At 44.4% G+C, this 18641-nt stretch overlaps 2 protein-coding genes across 6 annotated transcripts in view; one reads left to right on the plus strand and one right to left on the minus strand.

Annotated features, from left to right (window-relative positions):
- PWWP2A (PWWP domain containing 2A) overlaps nucleotides 1–3178 on the plus strand; it is a 66699-nt gene extending 63521 nt beyond the window's left edge. The window contains exons 3-4 of one of the 2 annotated variants that reach the window (XR_002733050.3): nucleotides 897–1028; nucleotides 2152–3178. Coding sequence is in view for 1 of the 2 variants with exons in the window: in XM_023218853.3 (XP_023074621.1) it covers nucleotides 897–949 (53 nt within the window). In the remaining variant the exon portion in view is untranslated. Of the gene's footprint in view, nucleotides 1–896 lie in introns of both variants that reach the window. The other variant, XM_023218853.3, reaches the window with a different exon arrangement.
- TTC1 (tetratricopeptide repeat domain 1) overlaps nucleotides 1–18641 on the minus strand; it is a 58389-nt gene that overhangs the window by 982 nt on the left and 38766 nt on the right. For all 4 annotated transcript variants that reach the window (XM_023218858.1, XM_023218859.1, XM_023218862.1 and 1 more), the window contains exons 6-7: nucleotides 16033–16181; nucleotides 14538–14592 (exon numbers count right to left, since the gene is read on the minus strand). In XM_023218858.1, the coding sequence (XP_023074626.1) occupies nucleotides 14538–14592; nucleotides 16033–16181 (204 nt within the window). The remainder of the gene's footprint in view (nucleotides 1–14537; nucleotides 14593–16032; nucleotides 16182–18641) is intronic.

Below are 18641 nucleotides of genomic sequence, written 5' to 3' on the forward strand. Positions count from 1 at the left end.
CCAAGCCAGGTCTGCCTGGTAGTGAGGGCAGAGGTCCCTCCAAGTCTCTTTTCTCTAGAACGGCAGCAGCCACCTGCTAAATTTAATTCAACTCAGTCCATTTCCACTGAGCTTGGATTCATATTCAAGAGCTTCCTGCTTTCCTAAGCAAATCCTTAGCTTCTATACCAGACTAGCCATTTCTTAGAAATGGGATCTTGTTCATTTGCACAGCAACCTCAATAAGACCTCAATAGTCCACGCTCCTCTTCCCAAGTTTCAGGCTTTATTTACACATGACTTGAGTGAGATATATAAGCCAGGCGTGGTGGCTAACACCTGTAATCCCAACACTTTGGGAGGTTGAGGTGGTTTGATCACTTGAGGTCAGGAGTTCGAGACCAGCCCGGCCAACATGGTGAAACCCTATCTCTACTAAAAATACAAAAATCAGCTGAGGGTGGTGGCATGTGCCTGTAGTCCTAGCTACTAGGGAGACTGAGGTAGGACAATCGTTTGCACCCGGGAAGCAGAGGTTGCAGTGAGCTGAGATTGCGCCACTGCACTCCAGCCTGAGCGACAGAGTGAGACTCCGTCTCAAAAAAAAAAAAAAAAAAAGGTCACGGTATATAGCCGACGGTTCCTGCCAAGCGTGGTGACTCATGCCTGCAATCCCAGCACTTTGGGAAGCTGAGGCAAGAGGATGGTTTGAGCCCAGTAGTTCCAGACCAGCCCAAGCAACATGGTGAGACTCTCATCTCTACAATTAAGAAAAAAAAAACAAAAAAACTAACAGTTCTTATGATGTTTTAAGATATAAGGAACATTTGAAACTAGGAATGTTCCAGAAAATTTTGGTGGGGATGGGTGAATAAACAGTTACAACCCTTTCTAAACTGCTTTAATTTTTCTTGCAGGTCTGCTTCCAGTGGAGGTGAGAATGGGGGTAGACGAAAAGAGAAATCCCTAATCACCAGAGGCACAGGCTCCTTCCCACTTCCTAGCAGCTTTTCTCACTCTGAGACCTCCCATCTTAGAGTAAAGCCCAGGTAAAGCACTTAAAGATGCATGGCCTCGGCTGGGTACAGTGGCTCACACCAGTAATCCCAGCACTTTGGGAGGCTGAGGCAGGAGGATCACATGAGTCTAGGAGTTTGAGACCAGCCTGAGCAACACAGGGACACCCTGTATCTACAAAAATTTAAAAATTAGCTAGATGTGGGGGACACGCCTGTTGTCACAGCTATGCAGAGGCTGAGGTAGGAGGACTGCTTGAGCCCAAGGAGTTCAGGGTTGCAGTGAGCCATGATCATGCCATTGCACTCCAGCCTGGGTAACAGAGCAAAAAAGACGCATGGCCTTTACATTTTCCAGGCCTCCCTAATAACTCATGGTAAGAACTTTTAGTCTCAGGCTTAAGAACTAGCCCAAGGAAGCTCATCATGTCCAGAGAAAGGCCAACCCATCTTTGGATGAAACAGTAAATTGAGAAAGCTCCCAGAACCTGGGATGGCCGTCCTCCAGGCAGGCCTCCGAAACCTAAACCTGGGACACTCGCGTTCAGTGCTGCTGCTTGTGTCAGGAAACCACTGGCACAAACCCTGGGTGCCTGCGCACAGGAGCGGCACAGCCTCGGGCACATGTGTATATAGGGAGGGGCTTGCAACAAGCAAGAGTAAAACAGGGCAGCCTCAGGGCAACCCGAGTTAGCAACACCAACCAGGAACGCTGGCAGTTTGTCCTGGGGTTGGAAAAAGAGGACAGGGAGGGGGAAAAAAATCCCATCAAAAGCAGCCCAATAAAATGTTGGTACTGGGGAAATCCTTGGCTCTTGTGATATGGAGTGAGTGAAGTGAGAATGAGTCTCAGGAGCCACTCACATCAGACTCCCGAGAGGGGCAGTTCCATGGTGGAGAAGCCTCTGGTCCAGGCCTACTCTGGATGGTCCACTGAGCCCAGGGCCACTACGTGGATGGAGGGATCATTGCAAGCTCATCTCCAGTGCCAGAAAAACAATTTAAAGTACAAACTGGAGATTTTACTTGGCATCTATTATGTGAGCCACTGGGATGTCAAGAATAAAAGTAGCTTCCATGCACAGTGATCACAGTCTAGTGGGGAGGCAGACCCAAAAGACTGAGGTGTGCCCAGAGGTGCTTTCTGACCTTGCAGGAGCACGAGGAAGTCTTTTCAGAAGAGGCCACATGCTGCAGTGCTCTGGGGGATGGGAATCGGTCCCGGGCGATGGCATGTCACCGTGCTCCAGGGATGGCAGCGTCCTCAGGCAGCAGTGGCTTGGCTTTAGGCTGGTCTGCACTAAAGGAGGTTTCCTTCTAGTGCAGAAAGCCCATTCCAAGCTAAGACTGCAAATATTCAAACTGCCGAAGAGAGGAAGAATTCTCTTTCCCAGGCCCTCACTTTGCCTAACTGGCTAAAGGGCCTGTCTGCCACAAGTCACCTTTGAACTTTTAGCTTGTATGATTCTATGGTGTGGCAGTCATGAAGATGTACTTCTCCAAATGCAGGGGACACAGTGGCTGCACTCTAAAATCCATCAGCACATTCATGCAGAGGCCACCCTTCCTACCTGCGGCTTCCAGCCAGCGCCTGAGCATACGAGGGGTAGGCCAGGGACTCGTCTGAGGGGCAGCGCTGGCTCCCCAATGGCTTTGTTGAAACTTTCTCAACACCACACTCCAGTGGAAAACTTTCCCCCTCCCCCGCTCCTCGTCCTCCACAGGGGTCTGCCAGCTCTGCCAACATCCTCCAGTTTCCCTTGCAGGTGTTTCCCCCAATAAATCTCTTGCACTTTTAATCCTATCTTGGCATCTGTTTTTTGGATGATCCAGACTAACAGATAGATAATTATTCTTTTTCCTTCAATTCCAGTATCTCTGCCTTTATACCATTCCACATTAATTTCACCAACCAACCATCACTTACAGGAAAAAAAAAAGAAAAGAATATGCAAAATTCTGCTTTCTAAACAAGACTACATATATATAATACCTGGCAGGTAGCAGGTATGTAATAAAAGATACACAAATAGTCTCTGCATTAGAGAAGACCTAAGGTCACCTGATATAGATTAATTCAACCAACATGTACTCATTACGTGTGTGGCACCTTGCTGTGTGTAGTAGAGATGCAAAGATACATGACATGGTCTATACACCAAAACAAGTTTAGAATTTGACAAGGAAGAAAAGACATACATGCAAAACCAAATTCATATGTAGCTGAGTTATAAAATGCCAAGAGAGTCAGGAAAGGGAAGATTCCTTTGGCTGGGGCAGGAAGAGAGGAAAGGGGTGGAGGAAAGAGAAGATTTGGTTTATCTTTGTCTAAGAGTTTGCACTTGAACCAGGCACCAAAGGCCATAGGACTGCAACCATATGAGACAGAGGTGGTGTCAGTGCAAGCCCAAACAGTGTGTGCCAATGCACAGAGGTAGGTAGGCGAGCTGTGTGTCCAATGGGGCTGAAGCGGGGCAGGCAGGTGCCTCCTGCCAGGCTCTCCTGAGCCAGGCCCATCAGCCTACAGTTCCTATGCCACAGGAAGCCGCTGATGGCTTGAGAACTGAGTGTTCAGGGTTAGTAATCCTGTGGCAAAATGAAGAATGAACCAGAAGGGGAGACCCTGGGGGTGGTTCTGACAGAAAGTTAGTCCCACATTATGGGAAAGAGGCCATTTATTCACTGAACAAACATTAACATTTCTACAGTGCTTGGGCAGATGGGCTCTGAAGCCAGAGTGTGGTCAGTAGAACACAAAGAACAGGGCAAAACAGTATGGTAGAATCAACAAGTTTTAAGTGACTGAAAAATTTACTTTTTGCTGTTTGTGCCAATGACAGAGAAGGAACAGCCTTCAGTAGAGCTCAGGCTCCTAAATATATGCACACTCACACATTTTTCTGCCTGCTGTTTAGAGTCAGGTTAGATGCTCAGAGGCTAAAGCAGCTTCCTTGTATCCAAACAGGATCATCTGCCAAACTAGCCTATCTGCCACACTTTCCACTGGTTGTCAAATTCTGTCTTCCTTATCTGGACACTAATCAATGAGGTTTCCTTGTTTCCACCTATAGCACAGGCGGCACCATCACTTAGCCTGAATGTGTCCACATGTCCCTAACTATTAGGATCTCGTCTATCAGACTAGATCCCATGGCAAAGAGAAGAGTACAAAACTACTCGTGCTTAGACCAGAATGTTTAGAAACAGGAATCAGAGTGCTTGCCACTGGATTCAGTTGAAAAATATTAATTTCTCTGCCAAGTAGCATATCACAATAACCCAACTGATTTGTTATGCATAATTTCTCTTTGGAGATACTGACTGTGCACCAGGCAGTTTACCCTGAGCAAAACCAGGAATGCTGTGTTTTCATCTCCTTAAGCTCACTCGGGCGTGGATTCGATGGAACAGCTACTTTGGGACTTTCTTCTCTGTTTAGATGAAACAAATTACATACAACTGAATCCTAATACCACATTTCCTCCTGTGAGGCAGGAAACTAAGGCATGCAGCTAACTCTAGCTTTTCTCTAAGCAAAAGGCAAATCAAGAGAGCCCAGGGTAGAAAGGATAAAATTCTCGCCCAATTCAAATTCTTATACAGGCAGACTTCATTTTGTTGTGCTGTGCTTTTCTGTGCTTTACCGTTACTGTTTTTTTCCACAAACTGAAGACGTGGTAATCCTGCCATCAAGCAAGTTTGTCAGCACAATTTTCCCAATAGCACGTGCTCATTTCGTGTCTCTGTTTCATATTTTGGTAATTCTCATAATATTTCAAACCTTTTCATTATTCTTACGTCTGTTATGGTGATCTGTATTCGATGATCTGTGAGGTTACTATTGTAATTGTTTTGGGGTGCCACGAACTGCACCTGCATAAGACAGCTAACTGAACTAATAAGTGCGGCATATGTTCTGACTGCTCCTCTGACCAGCCATTCCCTTGTATCTCTCCCTCTCCTCAGGCTTCCCTCTTCCCTGAGCCACAACAATATTGAAATTAGGTCAATTAATAATCCTGTAATGACCTTTAAGTGTTCAAGTAAAAGGAAGAGCCAGACATTAACAAAATTAAAAGTGCTACTTCAGTGAACACAGGAATAAGAAAGCAAAACAGCCTTATTGCTTATATGGAGAAAGTTCTAGGTGTTTGGATAGAAGATCAAACCAGCCACAACATTCCCTTAAGCCAGAGCCTTGGATTGCCACAGCAAGGCCCTAACTTTCTTCAGTCCTACCAAGGTTAAGTGAGGAAGCTGCTTTAAGGAAAGAAGGCGTCTCCAAAACATAAAAGAGAAAGGTGGAGCAGCAAAGGCTGATATAGAAGCTGCAAAAAGTTATCCAGAAGATCTAGCTAAGATCACTGATGAAGGTGGCTACACTAAACATGTTTTTAGTGTAGATGAAAGAGCACTATATTGAAAGAAGATGCCAGATAGGACTTTCATAGCAACAGGAGAGAATAATTCAATGCCTGGCTTCAAAGGACAGGCTGACTCTCTTGTTAGGGGCTAATGCAGCTGGTGACTTTAAGTTGAGGCCAGTGCTCATTTACCATTCCAAAAATCTTAGGGCCCTTAAGAATGATGCTAATCTACTCTGCCTGTGCTCTAGAAATGGGACAACATAGCCTGGATGACAGCACATCTATTTAGAGAATAATTTACTAAGCACTTTAAGCCCACTGTTGAGACCTACTGTTCAGAAAATAATATTATTTAAGAAATACACTTCATTGGCCGGGTTCAGTGGCTCACGCCTGTAATCCCAGCATTTTGGGAGGCCGAGGCAGGTGGATCACGAGGTCAGGAGATAGAGACCATCCTGGCTAACACGGTGAAACCCCGTCTCTACTAAAAAACACAAAAAATTAGCTGGGCTTGGTGGCAGGCACCTATAGTCCCAGCTACTCGGGAGGCTGAGGCAGGAGAATGGCATGAACCCAGGAGGCGGAGCTTGCAGTGAGCTGAGATCGCACCACTGCACTCCAGCCTGGGTGACAGAGCGAGACTCCATCTCAAAAAAAAAAAAAAAAAAGAAAGAAAAAGAAATACGCTTCATATGGCTACGGCTGCTGAGATGGTCAAAATGCCAACATTAACGGATTAACGGGAGTTTCAAAGAAGCTGATTTCAACCCTCATAGATGACTTTGAGGGGGTGAAGACTTCAGTGGAGGAAGTTGCTACAGATGTGGTGAGAATAACAAGATAACTAGAATTTGAATGGAGCTTGAAGATGTGACTGAATTGCTACAATTTCATGATAAAACTTAAATGAATAAGGATTTGCTTGCTGTGGATGAGCAAAAAAAGTGGTTTCCTGAGATGGAATCTACTCCTGGTGAAGATGTTGTGAACCTTGTTGAAGTGACAACAAAGGATTTATAATATTACATAAACTGGCCGGGCACAGTGGCTCACTCCTATAATCCCAGCACTTTGAGAGGCTGAGGCAGGCAGATCACTTGAGGTCAGGAGTTGGAGACCAGCCTGGCCAACATGGTGAAAACCCATCTCTACAAAAATAGAAAAACTAGCCAGGCGTGGTGGCATATGCCTGTAATCCCAGCTACTTGGGAGGCTGAGGCAGAAGAATTGTTTGAACTCAGGAGGCAGAGGTTGCAGTGAGCCAAGATTGTGCCACTGCACTCCAGCCTGGACGTTCTGGCGACAGAACAAGGCTCTGTGTCACAAAACAAAACAAAACAAAAAAACCCCAAATATGACATAACCTTAGCTGATAAAGCAGCAGCAGCAGGGTTTGAGAGGACTGAGTCCGATACTGGAAGAACTATTGTAGGTAAAATGCTATCAAACAGCACTGCGTGCTACTGAGAAATCTTTCATGAAAGGAAGAATCAACTGATGTGGCAAACTTCCTTGCTATCTTATTTAAAGATACCGCCACAGACGCTCCAGTGTTTAGCAACTACCACCTTGATCAGTCAGCAGCCATCCATGTGGAGGCAAGGCTCTCCAGCAGCAAAATGATTACAACTCCCTGAAGGCTGAGCTCATCATCAACATGTTTTAAGCAACTTTTTGATTTCCCAGTGCATACAGAAGTCACGTTTATATAATACTATAGTGACTTCTGTATGCACTGGGAAATCAAAACATTCTTGTGATTCGCTTTATTGTGCTGGTCTGGAACTGAACCTGCAACATCTCTGAGGTACGCCTGTATTAGACCTTGGGTAAATTCGAGGGCTGAAAGAAGCCTTACCAAGGATTTTCAAAGGAGTGGGAACTATTCTCCTAAGAAGCCTCAGGATAGCAATTAGGAAATGAAGACAAAAGTAAAGCACTGAAAATCTACTGACATTCTCTACTAAGGGAACAACCAACCACAACAAGGAATTGGTTTCTTGTGGAATGTGGCCAGAGTGCAAAATCCTGCAGGTGTAGTCTGTAATGACAGATATCAGGTAGAATAGTGTGAGAAGTGTGAGAAATGTGGGGGAAAAAAACAACAACAACAGACTCTGGGTTTCTGTACCTACATGTGTGGCTTCAGCAGCTTTAAGAGGGGTGGTAACAAGTCAGTCTTTCTTGTGAGCCTCAGTGAGGGAGCTGATTCTAGGACCTTCTACTACTTGCAAAGCAGAAAAGTACACGATGTCCAGGTATAGCCAGAAGAATATGCTGAACTTGGCAATGACATGTTAATTCTATCTCTGCATGTAGCTCTTGAATGTGGCACTCATACAAGATGATATATATATATTTTTCTTTTGAGACAGGGTTTCACTCGGTTGCCCAGACTGGCATGCAGTGGTGCCATCACAGCTCACTGCCGTTTTGACCGCCTGGGCTCAAGGAATCCTCACAACTTAGCCTCCCAAGTGTGAGACTACAGGCACATGCTACACGCCAGGCTAATTTTTTATTTTTATTTTTGTAGAGACAGGGTCTTGCTATATGCTGCCTAGGTTGGTCTTGACCTCCCCAAGCTCAAGGGATCTTCTTACATAGGTCTCCCAATGTGCTAGGATTATAGGCATGAGCCACCATGCCAAGATCTAGATGGTATTCTTTTAATTCAGTTCACAGTGTGCCCTCATCAGATTGCTAGTGGCCAGGAGTGAACTGAGTGACTTTAGGAATCAGGAGACCAGAGAACAGGAATGTGTTCCTAGAAAGTGAAGGTATGAGTGAAAAACCTGGGTTGGATACGAACAAGGCCCACATGTGTGCCAGAGTAGCCAGGGCAGGGGCAGCAGCAGGTGCTGGTGAAAGGAAGGTGGATTACTGGGGCAATGCCCTGTCTTTGTGTCTGTGGTTTCTTTGACAGAAGTAGGTAAGTTTCAAATAGCTGCTCTAGGTCAAGGTGGGGATAGGCACCTGGCAGCTCTTGGTTAAGGTAGGAAGAGTAGCATCTCATGGAATGGTCAGAACACAAGCCATACTTGTGTTCTGGGACCTACTCCCTACCCAGGACCTGGGGCAAGGGAAGCTTGGTATCCCCCGCACACCCAGTAAGTGGTAATGTAACTGACACTATTCCTCCAGTGGCAACTTGTCCAAATAGAGAGCTGAGATCTGAAGTCTAGTGAATTGGAAGACCACACATTTTGAAATGTCTGCTTTCTACTTTTTCTCTGCTGCAGCTACAACACAAAGAAGAAAAGATAAAACTCAGTGTCATGGCTGCTTTTGCTCAGGAGGTATCTCTCGGAGCAGAGCTGAATGCCCCTCTTAGCCATGCCCTCCTTTGGCCTTTAACTCCTCACCTGAGCTGCCTCTACACTCTGTCTCTCAACTCATCAGGGTCATTAAAGTTGAGTGTGTTGGCCGGGCGTGGTGGCTCAAGCCTGTAATCCCAGCACTTTGGGAGGCCGAGACGGGCGGATCACGGGGTCAGGAGATCGAGACCATCCTGGCTAACACGGTGAAACCCCGTCTCTACTAAAAATACAAAAAACTAGCCGGGCGAGGTGGTGGGCGCCTGTAGTCCCAGCTACTCCGGAGGCTGAGGCAGGAGAATGGTGTAAACCCGGGAGGCGGAGCTTGCAGTGAGCTGAGATCCGGCCACTGCACTCCAGCCTGGGAGACAGAGCCAGACTCCGTCTCAAAAAAAAAAAAAAAAAAAAAAAAAAAAAAAAGTTGAGTGTGTATCAGAAACACTTGAGGGTTTAAAACTAGATTGCTGAGTTCCATCCTAAATCTCTGATTCAGTAGGTCTGGGGTAGGGCCTGGTATCATGCATTTTTGGCAGGTCCTCAGGTACTGATGTTCTGGGCACCATATTTGAGTTGCAGCCCCAAAAGGTTAACTTGCTTTGCAACTGGTGATTAGAATGTTGATGAGAGGGCGTGTATCAAAAAATGAATTGTAAACACCCATCTCTACTGATTAGAGGGATAAAACTGCCTGGGTAGAGCTTCCCCATTAGACAATGTGAAAAGTAGCCCACGCAGTCTATGTTACTTTTTGGAGAAAGTAGATGACTCTATCTGCTACCTCATAGTTCAATAAACTGAGATGACGGATCAAGGAAGAACCAAAAATATGTACATACAGATTTTATTGACAATTTCACTTGCTTGAAAGACTTCTTGGCTGGGCCAGCAAACAGAATAAAGTAACTTGCAAATGATGACAGATGTCTTTACCCTATATTCTTTTCTATTTGGAATCAAAGTTTGTTTGGAGACCTGTGGCATCATCCCAATATAAATCTCTTGCCCTCCCAGCATGGCTGCCAAAAAGAATGACTCATGTGCAAAGAACTAACCCCCAGGGAGGTACTCCTCCCATAAGGTGACACAGCCACACTTCTCAAGGGACTCCTGAGGGCAGAGCAGTAACATGGAGCGTTTGTCCTAAGAATCTTACAGTTGAGCAGAGGAGCTTCAGGGTTGCTGAAAGTGTCTCGTCAGTTTTACTTTTAAATGTTTGTTTTTTTTTTAAACTATTTACCTATGTGAGCAAAAAATTTAATACTGTAAAATTGAAACAATATATACACATAAAGGCTTAGATATACTCATAAAGGCTGTGTCTGCCATATGAAACCTGACTTCAGATCTTTATGTTCCTCAAACTAACCTGATTATTCTGATTATAATTGCTATACCGTACATTTGAATTTATATAAAACACTACTTTTTTTTTTCTATATTATGGTTTCACATGAGATTTTTCTTTTCTTTTTTTGGTTTTGAGAAAGGGTTTTGGCTCTGTTGCCCAGGGTGGTACCATCATAACACTGCAGACTTGACCTCCTGGACTAAGACGATCCACCTCAGCCTCCCAAGAAGCTGGGACCACAGTCTTGCGCTACCACGCCTGGCTAATTTTTTTTTTTGAGACAGAGTCTCGCTCTGTCGCCCAGGCTGGAGTGCAGTGGCCGGTTCTCAGCTCACTGCAAGCTCCGCCTCCCGGGTTTACGCCATTCTCCTGCCTCAGCCTTCCGAGTAGCTGGGACTACAGGCGCCCGCCACCTCGCCCGGCTAGTTTTTTGTATTTTTTAGTAGAGACGGGGTTTCACCATGTTAGCCAGGATGGTCTCGATCTCCTGACCCCGTGATCCGCCCGTCTCGGCCTCCCAAAGTGCTGGGATTACAGGCTTGAGCCACCGCGCCCGGCCCTTGGCTAATTTTTAAAGTTTTTGCAGAGATGGCGGTCTCACCATGTTGCCCAGGCTGGTCTCAAACTGCTGGGCTCAAGCAATCCTCCCACCTTGGCCTCCCAAAATGTTGGGATTACAGGCATGAGCTACTGTACCCAGCCAACTTGTTTATCCAGCTATTTAAGAAAACTGTGAAATCATTACATCAGAGAAAAAGCAAATAAAGCATCAATGACTAGTTGCTCAAAAATGCTCTGAGCCTCCTGGGATGCTATGTGCAGAGTTTCTATTTCCATCTCATCACACTATCAACCACATATACCCTTAAGTTCTTTTAAACCTTACATTCCTTGGTTATTATGGCTGTGAGGCTAATTATCCCAGAGAAAAGGACAAAAAAAAAAAAAAAAAAAAAAAAACACCAAAAAAACAAAACCCAACCCCCCACTCCAGCTGCTGACCACTTTCCTCAAGTGATCGTCTTGATGCTATCATGATCATCTTCTGTGATCAGCAAGGACTGTGCCACTAGGACTAATGGCCACCCTGGGTCTCCTGTTCTAAAGATTATAAATGACGGGCTAGAAAGGGCAAAGCAAATAATTGTTCTACCCACTAATAATGCCTATCAGGATTTTTTCCTCAAGGAGTACACAGCTTTTCTTTCTAATGAAAAGGAAATTACAGATATGGAAGAAAAAACAAGTTAAAGAATACAGAACAAATCTAAATAAAAACCCATTTTGTACTACTAGAGGTGATCTACAGATTCAATGTAATCCCTGTCAAAACACCAATGACATTCTTCCCAGAAAGAGAAAAATCCCAAAATTTGTATGGAACCACAAAAGACCCTGAAAGCTAAAGTGATCCTGAATAAAAAGAACAAAAGCTGTAATAGGCATCACACTACCTGATTTTATAATTTTCTTTTTTTTAAAGACAGGGTCTCACTCTGTCACCCAGGCTTGCGTGCAGTGGCATGATTGTGGCTCAATGAAGTCTTGGCCTCCTGGGCTCGAGTGATCCTCCCACATTAGCCTCCTAAGTAGCTGGGACTACACGTGCACACCAGCACATCTGGCTAATTTTTGTAGTGACAAGATTTTGCCATGTTACCCAGGCTGGTCTCGAACTCTTGGGCTCAGCCTCCCACCAAATTGCTGGGATTACAGGTGTGAGCCACTACACCCAGACCACACTACCTGATTTAAAAAATGTTTAACTGCTTATACTCCATAGAAGTCATCATTTTAACAGGAACTAGCATAAAGATCATGCAGTCCACTGTGAAAAGCTCGCTCAGAACTGCTAAGTGATACGAATTTGCATTCAGAATGTCTAGCCTCCAGGGATCTCAACAGAACATGAACCAAAGTTACCTCATCTGTAACAAGGAGGAAAGAACACCAGAAAAGCTCTTGTGGGGGCTGAAATTCCATGTAAAGAGTGATTTCTCTCTTCTAGGTTATCTACTATGGGGTAACACCTAGAGCAGTATCTTATTCATGATTTCTATACTCATTAAGGGAAAAGAATCTAGCCATTCAAACTACACATGTGTAACAACACACATTATTTACAAAGCAACTTAAATTGGTTAAGTCTAATGGCAGGTGAATTCATTTTAGAAGCAACTGAGGGAATGAATTCAACTTGAATTTTTTCAAATGAAGACAATGACATAAGAAAAACCCAAAGCCTTGGAGACAGAAAATTCTGGTGCATTAGAATTTATAAAGACAAGGACAAATGGAAGTTTTAATTCCATCTGGAACTAACAGTAGGCAGTAAGTTTTAGTTTGCACCAGTCCCTTTACTGGACTGGCTTTAAAAAAACAGACTAAGAGACCAATGCCTTCCAGATCCACTATGGCCATTCACAAGGTCATCTTTTTTAGCAAGAAATTCAAATACTAAATGCAAATACTTTTTTTTTTTTTTCTAAAATAGAGCATCATTGTTAGTAAAAATAGGTAAGAAAAATTTTGCTCTTTTCCTTCTTCTCTTTTTTGAGACAGGGTCATGCTCTGTTGCCCAGTGAGGAGTGTGGTGGCACCATCATCGCTCACTGTAGCCTCGAACCCTTGGGCTCAACTGATCCTCCCATGTAGCTGGGACTACGGGCAGGCACATGCCACCATGCCTGGCTAATTTTTTCTAGAGATGGGGTTTCACCATGTGGCCTAGGCTGGCCTCAAACTCCTGGGCTCAAGCCAGTCCTCTTAACTTGGCCTCCTAAAGTGCTGGGATCACAGGAGCCACTGTGCCCAGCCAAGTTTAATTAAATAAGTAAATTAAGGGAAAAGCTCCCCCATCCCTCTCCCTTTTTTGGAAAATCTGGGGAGGGCTCCAGAGCTATCCCGAGTCTGAAGTAGCAGTCTTTACAGTCTCTAGCCGGCAGGGGCCAGAAGACTCTGGATAGTCTAGGTTAATGGCCTCCTCTCAATCGACCTGGCTATCAGAATGATCCTTTGGGAAATTTGTTCCCATTCGCTGGATACTGATGTCTGGAAGGCCGTAAATGCCAGGCAGGCCCAATTAATTAATTAATTAATTAATTAATTATTTTTTAGATGGAGTCTTGCTGTCTCCCACGCTGGAGTGCAGTGGCGCGATCTCGGCTCACTGCAAGCCCCACCTCCCGGGTTCACACCATTTTCCTGCCTCAGCCTCCTGAGTAGCTGGGACTACAGGCGCCCACCACTACGCCCGGCTAATTTTTTGTATTTTTAGTAGAGACAGGGTTTCACCGTGTTAGCCAGGATGGTCTCGATCTCCTGACCTCGTGATCCGCCTGCCATGGCCTCCCAAAGTGCTGGGATTATAGGCGTGAGCGCCCAATTTATTTTAAATGATTTTTCCTTTAGGGCCACATGATTGCAATGTATTAAATGTAATTCAAATAACAGATTTAGAAAATACTCATAAAGGAAAATAGATGGCAGATCCTGACCAGCGAAATATCAGACAGGTTACAAGTGGAATAGACTTAAGTCTGTGTTCAGAAGCCCTCACTCCTCTTACTCAAGCAGATTGTTCGTGGGAGGTTCTCTGATTCCAGCTCTAAAATGCTTTGGCAAATACGAGAAATAACTAAACATGGATCAAATGAATCCATTTGACCTACCCCTACCCCCAGTCTTTTTTCTCTTTACTCCTAATTCCTGTCCTCTCGTGTGTTCTCAAACACTAAAGGGACTTTGAGGGCCATTTTCTAAATAAAAATTCTCATGATCTTGACTGCATCCTAATGAACCTGAAGGAGTGATTATTCAATGAAGAAACTCAACGGTTTTTATGTAATTGTCATCTGAAATCGAGGTTGGTGGTATCCTAGGATTTTTAATTCCATTTAAGCATAATCCCAGGGAACTGAATTACGCTTAAATTCTTGCAGGCAAGAACAATTCCCAAGAAAATAAAAAAGGAAATCTGGTTTCCGAAAAAGCCAATATCCTCTCAGCCATGCTGCCCCTTCTGGGGTCAAAATAACTGAGAAGTCAGTAGCCCTGTGGTACTGCAGTCCACAGTAAAGGCAGAGTTGGAAACTTTTTCTTTCTTTTTTTTTTTTTTTTGAGACGGAGTCTCGCTCTGTCGCCCAGGCTGGAGTATAGTGGCTGGATCTCAGCTCACTGCAAGCTCCGTCTCCCGGGTTTACGCCATTCTCCTGCCTCAGCCTCCCGAGTAACTGGGACTACAGGCGCCCGCCACCTCGCCCGGCTAGTTTTTTTGTATTTTTTTAGTAGAGACCGGGTTTCACCGTGTTAGCCAGGATGGTCTCGATCTCCTGACCTCGTGATCCACCCGTCTCGGCCTCCCAAAGTGCTGGGATTACAGGCTTGAGCCACCGCATCCGGCCCTGGAAACTTTTTCTAACTGTTGTGTTCTCCTCTAGTATTCACTATGTCCCCATCCTAGGTTCCTAGCTGTTTATGATCAAGTGAAAGTAAGAAGTAAGCTTACCTAACATCTCTTCTTTTAGTCTTTCATTACGTTCTTCAATTTGCTTAGGTAATCTCTGAGGAAAAGAAGAGAAACAAGGGTTGGTAAAAAAAAATCCTTTGCCTTTATTTTGAATGTGAGAAACACGATAATCCTAATGTGGAAATAAGATCAAGTTAAGTATATGTCTATGATCCTATTAAATAAAGGGGGGAAAAAAATCCAAGCATTTATGTTTGTGGGTGTGCTACATAAAGACAAAAGTTCTGTTTGGGCCAGGTGCAGTGACTCCTGCCCTTATTCCCAGCACTTTTGGAGGCTGAGTTGGATAGCTTGAGTTCAGGAGTTTGAGACCACCTTGGGCAACATGGCAAAGTGCCACCTCTATAGGAAATACAAAAATCAGCTGGGTGCGGTGGCATGTGTCTGTAGTTGCAGCTGAGGCGGGAGTGCTGCTTGAATCTGGGAGGTCGAGGGTGCAGTGAGCCATGACTGTGCCACTGCTCTCTAGTGTGGGTGACAGAGACCCTGTCTCAAAAAAAAAAAAAAAAAGTTTTATTTGGCTCTATTTCCAGGTTTTAACAGAAAGCCTACACTAAAGGAGGGCATCAATACAAATTTAACAAATAAATATATACAGAAAAAAAGTCTGAAAGGATACATATCAGATGTTTACAGTGCTATATTTGTATTTTTAACTTTTCTTATTCATTTGCATTTTTCTTTTTTTTTTAAGACAGTCTTGCACTGTCACCCAGACTGGAGTGCAGTGGCGCAATCTCAGCTCACTGCAACCTCCACCCTCCAGGTTCAAGCAATTCTCCTGCCTCAGCCTCTTGAGTTGCTGGGATTATAGGCATGTGCCACCACGCCCGGCTAACTTTATATTTTTAGTAGAGACAGGGTTTCTCCATGTTGGTCAGGCTGGTCTCCAACTCCTGATCTCAGGTGATCTGCCCTCCTCGGCCTCCCAAAGTGCTGGGATTACAGGCGTAGGCCACCGCACCCAGCCTGGTTGGTTGTTTTTAAGAGACAAGGTCTTACTCTGTTGCTTATGATGGAATGCAGTGACATAGTCATAGCTTGCCGCAGCCTCCCACTCCTAGGCTCAATGATCCTCTCTGTCGCCCAGGCTGCAGTGCAGTGGCATGATCTCAGCTCACTGCAACCTCTGCCTTCTGGGTTCAAGCAATTCTCCTGTCTCAGCCTCCCGAGTAGCTAGGACTATAGGTGTGTACAACCACACGTGGCTAATTTTTCGTATTTTTAGAAGAGATGGGGTTTTGTCTCTCGAGCTGGTCTCGAGCTCCTGGCCTCAACTGATATCTCCTCCTCGGCCTCCTGCAGTGCTGGGATTACAGGCATGAGCCACCACGCCTGGCCTCCCATATATCTTAATAAGCTCCTCAAAAGCACAGAAATGGAATTTAACTGAGTCTGAAGGGATTATTTAGGACTCACTGGGTAGCAACACAAAGAATAGAAGGAAAAATATTTAAAAAAATGTAGGTTTTACCATGCAAGCCTCTCTTGCTTGATGTACTGATGGATCTTTTTCTAATATAGATTTATAGTCTTCCAGGGCTTCATCTAGCTTGTCCGTCTTCTCATACAACTCCGCTCTCCTCAATATTGCCCTGATATAGCTGGGGTTTAACTGAATTGCTGTAAGAAGAGAAAAAATAATTTTTATCACAAAGAAAAAAGGCCTACATGTCTTTGGCTATATCAGATTCCTTCACCAATCATCCTCCAAGGGTACGAAAGGAAGAGTCATTTGTCAAGTGCATACCTGATGCTGGAAAACTTTTTCCATAAAGAGCAAGACAGTAAAGACTGTAAGATTTGTGGGCCAGACAGACCCTCTGTGTCGCAACTCCTCAGTGATGCTATTGTAGCACGAGAGCAGGCACACATAGTACGTGAACAAAAAAGGGTGGGTGTGTTCCAATAAACTATTTATGGACACTAAAATTTAAGTTTACATACTTTTCACATTATCATGAAATATTTTTCTTTTGCTTTCCAATCATTTACAACTGTAAAAACCATTCTTATCTTTTAGGCTATCAAAAACAGGTGGCAGGCTGGATTTGGCTTGTGGCTGTAGTTTGCCATATCCTGGTCTATACTCCAAGTCCTGGTTTTTGCCCACTTGTCATTTACCCAGTCCAGGACAGGCCAGAACACAGAGTTCAAGTGCGCAGCGAAAGAGTGAGAGAGAATTCTTTTTTAGACGGAGCCTCGCTCTGTTGCCCAGGCTAGAGTGCAGTGGTGTGATTTTGGCTCACTACAACCTCCCCCTCCCAGGTTCAAGCGATTCTCCTGCCTCAGCCTCCCATGCGGCTGGGATTACAGGCATGCGTCACCACGCCCGGCTAATTTTTGTATTTTTAGTAGAGATGGGGTTTCACCATGTTGGCCAGGCTAGGTGAGAGATAATTTGAAGATACAAATTAAGGAGTTAAGGGAAACCAGTCTGGTGGCAGAGTTTATCATTCTCTTTTTTCTAGGTCTTGAGTACTAAGATTACATTTCTAGTTAAATCCTCACTGTTCCTTCAACCCTCAAACTACTGCTCCAGCAGTATGAGGTGGTTGATGCATATCTTTTCCTATATCCAGCATCAGCTGTCCTTCTAATAATCCTTTGCTATGTTTTGGTTCAACATACTGCATTTCTTCTAATTTCTTGCGAGTTGTTTCTTTTTCTATTAGAAAGCAGTGCTGGCCAGCAGCGGTGGCTCATGCCCATAATCCCAGCACTTTGGGAGACTGAGGCAGACAGGTCAGTTGGGGTCAGGACTTTGAGACCACCAGCCTAGCAACATGGTGAAATCCCATCGCTACTAAAAATACAAAAATTAGCTGGGCGTGGCAGTGTGGGCCTGTAATCCCAGCTATTCGGGTGGCTTAGGCATAAGAATCACTTGAACCCAGGAGGCGGAGGTTGTAATGAGTGGAGACTGCATCACTGCACTCCAGTCCGGGCAACAGAGCGATAATACTGTCTCAAAAAACAAAACAAAACAAAACAAACAAACAAACAAACAAAAAAGCAAGGTCTTGGCTCTAGAACTTTTTTCTTTTCTCATAATCTATCCTTAATTTTAAAATTCATGCTTCCTGGTATATGTCTGGGCTATAGTGGTAAACAAGACAGATACAGTACTTGTTCCCATGAAGCCTTATGCTATTCTAGTAGGCAAGAGTAGCCAGGTATATAATTTCAATAGTCATAGTACTAAAATGAAAAATAAAACAAGGTAATGTAAATGCAAGTGAAGTGAGAAATGAGGCAACTTCAGAAAGTGGTCTCAGAATATGAAGAGGGACTATGTGAGAGAGGCCAGCCACGTCAAAGGCTAAGGAGGAGTGTGCCAGGAAGAGGGACCAATAAGAATAACTCTGGCATGTTACCAGGCTGGGGACCAGAGGTTGAAATGTGGGGCCGTGGAGGACCTTCTTGGCCAGGGAAAGGAGTTTGGACTTTTTCCTGAGTGTGATGAGAAGCCACTGGAAAGTTTTCAAGCAAGCTTCAGACATTCTCTGATTTACAGTTTTGAAGGACTGCTTTGGCTGCAGTGTGGGGATTGGGGCAAGACTGAAAGCTGTGAGATCAGCTGGAAAGCTAATGCAGTGGTCCAGATGAGAGAAGATGTTGGCTTGGTCTAAGCTGGAAATAGTAGAGATGGAAAACAGCACCTGGATTAGATTGTGTTTAAATTTGAGCCCACGGAACTTGCTAATTAATTAATTAGCCACGTGGCATGAAAGAACAATCAGGGATGACTCCCAAGGTTTAACTTAAGCAAGGGAATGGATGGTAATGCCATTTATTAGAATGGAAAAAATGAACTGCAAGTTCTGTGTGTGTATGGGGGCTGGGCACATTATATCTGAGGTGCCTACCAGACATCCAAGCAGAAAGAACAACTTTGCAGTGGGATACAGGACACTAGACTACAGGGCAGAAGTCAGAGCTGAAGACAGAAACTCTGCCATACAGATGGGATGTATTTATTAGTTTTATATTTAAAAATTCATTAATTTTGGCTTTTGTCTTTATGAAAATACTCCTTTTGTTTCCCTTAATTGCATTTTTGTTGCTCCAGTTTCTTTTTTT

Source organism: Piliocolobus tephrosceles, chromosome 4, assembly GCF_002776525.5.
Source record: "Piliocolobus tephrosceles isolate RC106 chromosome 4, ASM277652v3, whole genome shotgun sequence".
Taxonomy (NCBI): domain Eukaryota; kingdom Metazoa; phylum Chordata; class Mammalia; order Primates; family Cercopithecidae; genus Piliocolobus; species Piliocolobus tephrosceles.